Below are 5,822 nucleotides of genomic sequence, written 5' to 3'. Positions count from 1 at the left end.
AAAAAAAAAAACCAAGGCTGAATGCTTGTCTGCTGCTGCAGCCACTACCTGTGTGCAGAGGCTGGTGGAAAAGGCCATTTTCAGCAAGGACCTTTGGGAAAAAGAAAGCAAAAACAGCAATGTCAAGCCATCCTGGACTGCATGCCCAGCAGACAGTCCCCTGCCCCGAGTCACTGACAGAGTTTTCTTGCCTCTCGTCTGCTCCAGCCAGAGGTGGCAGGAGCCAAGGGGGTCGAGCGAGGACTTGCCAACCAAGAGGAACTTTGGGGCCACTGTTCTTGGCTGTATCTTTTGACCGTGGGGCCTTGGATCATGGCGAGCACTGGCAGGACCCAGACAGACTTGCTCCAGGCGTGGAGCTAAGCTGGAGGAGGGCAGGTCCTCCTCCATGGCTAAGGAAGGGTCTTTACCCTGCTGTGGCCAGGACCCCATTACAAGTGGCAACACATGGCAGCACCACGGGAGGTGGCACCAGCAGCAGGAACACAGATAACCCCGCAAACAGTCCAGGCCGTGGTAACTTCAGATTTACAGTTTCACAGTTTTACAAGGGTCACAGACCTGCAAGCTGAATTCTCTGCTCCCCATCTGCCCTCCCCATGCCAAACTTGATTCAGCCTGGGCTGCCCTCTATTATCACCCGGTCAGAGAACATATTTATCATTGCTGCCTGCAAGAATCCTGTGAATCCCCTGCAGCCCTGCAGAGAGGGATTGGAAACCTTCTTTCTTTCTGGAAGGCACCCCGTTAATTAAAACCGTGATGATCCTCCAGCCCTGAGTTTGCAGGAGAAAGTCAACCCGCTGGCACACAGCTCGTCCTCCCTCAGGCTGGGGGACCCGGGCGGTCCTGGAAGGGAAGCGGGGAGTTCCCTTCCCCGTGATGGGCTCCAAGAGCCACCAGAGACCCACCTGCCTGGGGAGAAGGTGGGCAGCGCCTGGGCAGGGGGTTTGCAGTGCTTTTGCCCAGCCCTGCTTGGGTGAGCCCTGGCTGCTGGGATCACTGGCACACTGCGGATCTGGGCTGGGAATAAGCGGAGCGGAGGGATGAGCCACCTGGGTCCCTCCTGCCTTGCCACACCGTAGAGAGTGTCACATGCTGGAGATCCCCTTGTGTGATGGAGGAGGGCAGGGAGCCAAGGTGGCTGGGAAAAGCCCCCAAATCTGGTGAGCCACGGGGCTGTCCCCTACCCCCTGGGGACACGTTGGTGCTCAATAGGGACAGCAGCCCTATGGGCCCTCTCTCGGGCTCCCCTCTGAGGCCTCCCCAGCTCGGCACACTGATGGAGCCTCCTTTGCCTGTCCAAGGGGACAGACCTGCCCTCTGGCCTGCTTGGAAAGCGGCAGCACTTCTGCTCCGAACCTGCCCAGCCAGGGCTTTGTCCAACAAGCAGCATCTCTCTGGGAATCCTCTGCTACGCCTGGTCCTCAGCACCCCGAGATGCTGGTGATTTCGTCTGTGCTTGGCGCCAAGGGACTCAGGACCCCATGAGAGTTCCAGGAAGGTGGAGCTGGGGACGGTTTCCCATTACAGCCCTTCCCCACCGGCTGCCAGTGCTGCTCTGCTCCCAGTGGGATGCAGTATCCCCACAGGAGCTCGCCTTGCCTGCCGGAGGCTGTGGAAAGCCCTCCCCAGCCCTGCGGGGAGAGAGAACAAGCAAGGGGGTCTCCACATCTCCTACCTGCCAGGTGGGATCGGCGTGTCGGAAATAGCAGAAGTTGTCAGTAATCCACTTGTAGATGGCAGAGAGTGTGATGTGGGGCTTGTCGCTGGCTTCCATCGCCATGCAGATGAGGGTGGCATAGGAGTAGGGGGGTTTGATGTGTGGGTTGGTCTTGTAGTCCACGTCATCTGTGAGCTGGGGATGAGTGGCCATGGCGTGTTGTGCTGCCCTTGGGGTGGAGGAGGAGATGGGCTTGCAGGGAGTGTAGGGCATGCCCATACATGCCGGGTCAGCAGCCAGGGGTGAACATGGGGCGGCAAAGCTGTGGATGCCGTGACCATCGAGGGGACCTGGGCCACTGGGGCAGCAGGAGGACTTCCCCATGCTGGTGTTCTTTATTGAGAAGTCCTGCAGCCACATGAGGCTGGTTAGGCTGTCATCCAGTTCATCTGAGTCCTCCATGCCACCCACCTGCCTTTTGTACTTTCCTGCCCGCTGGCAGATCGGCCACCCCTCAGCCATGGCTCAGCACCTCTTGGCGTACGTCAAGGGGAGGGAGGGGACAGGGCAGGTCCTACAACAGGGAACAGGGAGAGGCTTGAGGCCCCCTGCGGTGCAGCCGCTCTCTGGCAGCCGGGCAGGGCTGGGCACGGCTGCTCCCGCTGCCGCTGCCTCAGCCCCATCCCCGGGCTGCCGCGCTCGGGAGCTGCAACGCCGCCCCCGGGGGTGCTTGAGCGGCCCTGACCCTCGGGGAATGCCCTCAGCCCGCCGTGCCCCGGGCTCACCCACACCCCGCGCGGGTGCCGCTGCCCAGCAAAGCCTTCGGCCGAAGCAAAAGGCAAAACCAAAGAGCAACACCCGCCGCCCCCCCAATCCCCCGAACAACCCCCCGCAGTCCAAACGCAGCCCTGCCGTCCCACAAAGGGAGGATGTTTCTCCTCCCCGCCGCTAGCAGGACAAAATCTCAGCACCCGGCCGGCCCCTCCGCTCCCGACCCCGCCGCTTTCCTGCTCTTTCTGCTCCTCCCTTCACCCGCTCCCCCCAAAGCAGCCCGGCCCGGGGGGGCGCGGGCCCTCCCCGAGCGCACCCTCACTCCGAGCGAGCCGGCAGACTGAGGCTTCGCTTAGTGCCGGGGCCCTGGGATGTGGCTTCTGGCTGTTGTGCCGGGCTGGAAAGCCGCAATCCCGGCTCTCGGGGCGAGGACAGCGGCCGCCCGGGGCCGAGGAGTCGCGCGCCGGCTGCGCCGCGGCCGTTGGGGCGGGGATTCCCCGCTTCGAAAAATGCCGGGATCAACCGCCGCGGGCGGGCGGGCGGGGAACCCCCGGGGGACCCCCGGCCCCGCTCCCAAGAACGGCCTTTGCCCCTTTGGATTAAGGCTCGGGGCAGCGGCAGTTTGGTCCCCAGTGTCACCCCCCCCTCCCCTGCAAACTCCTGTGCCCTCAGTAAGGGAGACCCCAGGAATGCTCGCGGGAGAGGGCGGGGGGCGAGGAAGTAAAAGAGTAAAAAGCGTAAAAAGCACAGAACACGCGCCCCCCCGCGCAAGCCTCCGGCCCCTGACAGCCGGCATCGCCCGAGCTGCCCGGCCGAGCCCCCGGCAGAGCTGTCCCGCTGTCCCACCGCCCTCCGCAGCCAGCCCACCGCTCTCCGCCGCTTTCGGCCACCGCTGCCGGCCCTTACCCCGGGCAGGCGATGGCTCCCAACTTCCAAACTTCAAGCCCGAGCACGGGGGCGTAAAAAAAAAACCAAAACAAAACCCAAAAACCCACGAGGAAGGAGGAGGGAAAAAAAAAAAAAAAAAAAAAAAAAAAAGGCCAAAAATGAAAAGCAGCCGCAAGTGCGGAGCGGGGGGTGGCGGTCGGTGGTCGGTGCTGCTCCCGGCGCCGGGCCCCGCCGCCGAGTCCCCGGGATGTCCCGGCCGCTCAGGGGCTGCCGTTCAGTAGCGGCTCCGAAAGGCTTCCCGCGTTGCCACGGCGACGCTCCGCCCCGTCGCCAGCTCCCGGCCCTGCCATTGGTCCCGGCACCTGCCAATCTGGCTGGGACGGGGCCATCTGGGGACCGATCCCGGGCTGGGGGAGCCCCTGGAGGGGTCGGACGGGCAGGGCTGGGGCACCCCGAGATGCGCCGGGGGCCCCACAGCCGGGGCCCAGCTCCGGCCCCGGCAAACCCAAAACCTGGGTCCTGCCCCCGCCCCCCCTCCGGGGCTTGGCACAGGCACGACCCCGGCCCTTTCCTCCTGCCTGTGCCCCCACACTGCCCCGCTGGCCCTGAGCAGCCCACAGCTACTGGGGCAGAGCTGAAGGGGGCAGGGGCCCGGCAGCCCCCCCAGTTAAACAGGGGGGTGCGCCTTTAGCTCCTTCCAAAGATGACAGCCCCGTGGCCCTGGAAGAAATCCCTGAGCCCACCATTGCCAGCCCGAGGGCTTGAGCAGAGGCCAGGGAGGGACCCCCCCCTCCCCAGCCCAGGGCTTGGCTGAGAGCAGCCGGGAAGCCCAGGGGCAGCCTGTTTGCTTTCAGCCCACCGCACAAGGCTGCCCTTGGGGGCACCGTGGGGCTCCGGCGGGTCTCGGGGAGCTTCACACTCCTCCTCCCGTGGGCACTTCTCCTGCCCACTGTCCCAGTGGGGAAGGGGCGTTGCAGAGCAAGGCCCAGGGGAGCAGCCAGACCCGTCCTCAAGGGCGGCTGCTGCCTGCTGAAGGGCTGTGGACCGGGAGGGATTTTCCTGCCCGGATCCCTGAGGATTTGGGCAAGACAGGCTGGGGGGGTCAAACCCTCTCCCCAGCACACAGGCAGCTGCCCCTCTGACTGGGCCTGTCCCCAGCGGCCGCAGGCCGGGAGCTGACCCGTGCTGGCACCGGCGGTGGAGGAGGGAGGAGGCAACTCCCAGGCAAGCAGAAATTTATTTGGCTTTTAAAGCGCACCTTGAATCGGGCTCAGCGTTGCCCTGGGTGAGCAAAAGAAGTGCAAAGCAACAGTCTAGACCCTCTAGCAACTGCAGTGATGATTTGGGGTACGACAAGTATGAAAGCTCCTTCTGAGAGTGACCAGGCCCTGCATCCTTAATGAAACCAGTTGCTGCTGCTGCTGCTGCTACTCCCCCGGCCTTGGGGTCTGCGTAGGGATTTCTCTCACATCCCACTCCTCTCCCTGCTGCAGGTTTTCCAGCAGTTTCTTGGGGCTTTTTCTTCTCACAGTATCTTCTCACAGTATCTTCTCACAGTATCTTCTCACAGAGGCGCTACCACCAGCGCTGATGGGCTCAGCCTTGGCCAGCAGTGGGGCCGACTTGGAGCCGGGGAAGCTTCTAGCAGCTTCTCACAGGAGCCACCCCTGTAGCCCCTCGCCTGCCGCCAAAAAAAACAACGCCCAAACTGCATTTCCCCTAGCGCCCTGCTATTAAGAAAAGCTACTGCAAAAATTAGAGCTTTCTTTGAATAAATCATATTTAATAGAGAAAAACAAATAAAAAAGCAAACGTGCTGAGTTTGTAAACCCTTTCTTCTTCTCTCAGCATAAGTTGGGAGGGAAGTTGAAATTGGCAGAATCCAGAAGGGACTCCTATCTACTTGCTAGCTACTTATCACACTACCTACCGTCTCCTCTAAAGAGAAAAAGGAAGGAGACACAGACAAACGGGGAGGGAATTGCACTTAGCCTATCGAGTCCCAACCCAACAGGAATCTTGTGTCTTGGATGGGACTTAACAGGTGCTCTCCTTTAGCCCTGAAGGAACATATGGCCTGTCCATTAAAAAGAGCTAATGAGCTGACAAGCTGACTATATAAATATATAAATATATAAATATGTAAATATGTAAATATGTAAATATATAAATATATAAATATATAAATTAAAAATAGAGAGAGAATTCACATTCTTTGCTTTAAAAGTAAAAAAATAAATAGTGTTATATTTTTTCATGGGGGAAACTCCTGCACTAGACACTGCTGATGTGACCATTAAAGATACACCAAACAGTCCTTGTGCTGGTATTTTTTTTCTCCACCCGGTGTTTCCCCCCTGGTCAGTCATCTGAGGAGGAAGCTGGTCAAAGGCACTGTAGATGTCTCTGTCTCTGGAACGTTTTGTCCCTTGGGAGTGCCAGCAGCATGGGGGGAGCATCCTCCTGCAGTCTGGGGGGGCTCTGAAGGGTGTCTGGCCTT

At 60.4% G+C, this 5,822-nt stretch overlaps 1 protein-coding gene across 1 annotated transcript in view; it reads right to left on the bottom strand.

Annotated features, from left to right (window-relative positions):
* LOC113486991 (forkhead box protein J1-like) overlaps nt 1-2,185 on the bottom strand; it is a 4,789-nt gene extending 2,604 nt beyond the window's left edge. The window contains exon 1 of the mRNA XM_026861338.1: nt 1,682-2,185. Within this exon, the coding sequence (XP_026717139.1) occupies nt 1,682-2,185 (504 nt within the window). The remainder of the gene's footprint in view (nt 1-1,681) is intronic.
* Nucleotides 2,186-5,822: the final 3,637 nt, after the last annotated feature.

Source organism: Athene cunicularia (assembly GCF_003259725.1).
Source record: "Athene cunicularia isolate RWA chromosome 18 unlocalized genomic scaffold, athCun1 chr18_part1, whole genome shotgun sequence".
NCBI lineage: Eukaryota > Metazoa > Chordata > Aves > Strigiformes > Strigidae > Athene > Athene cunicularia.
This window is presented reverse-complemented; position numbering and strand designations above follow the sequence as displayed.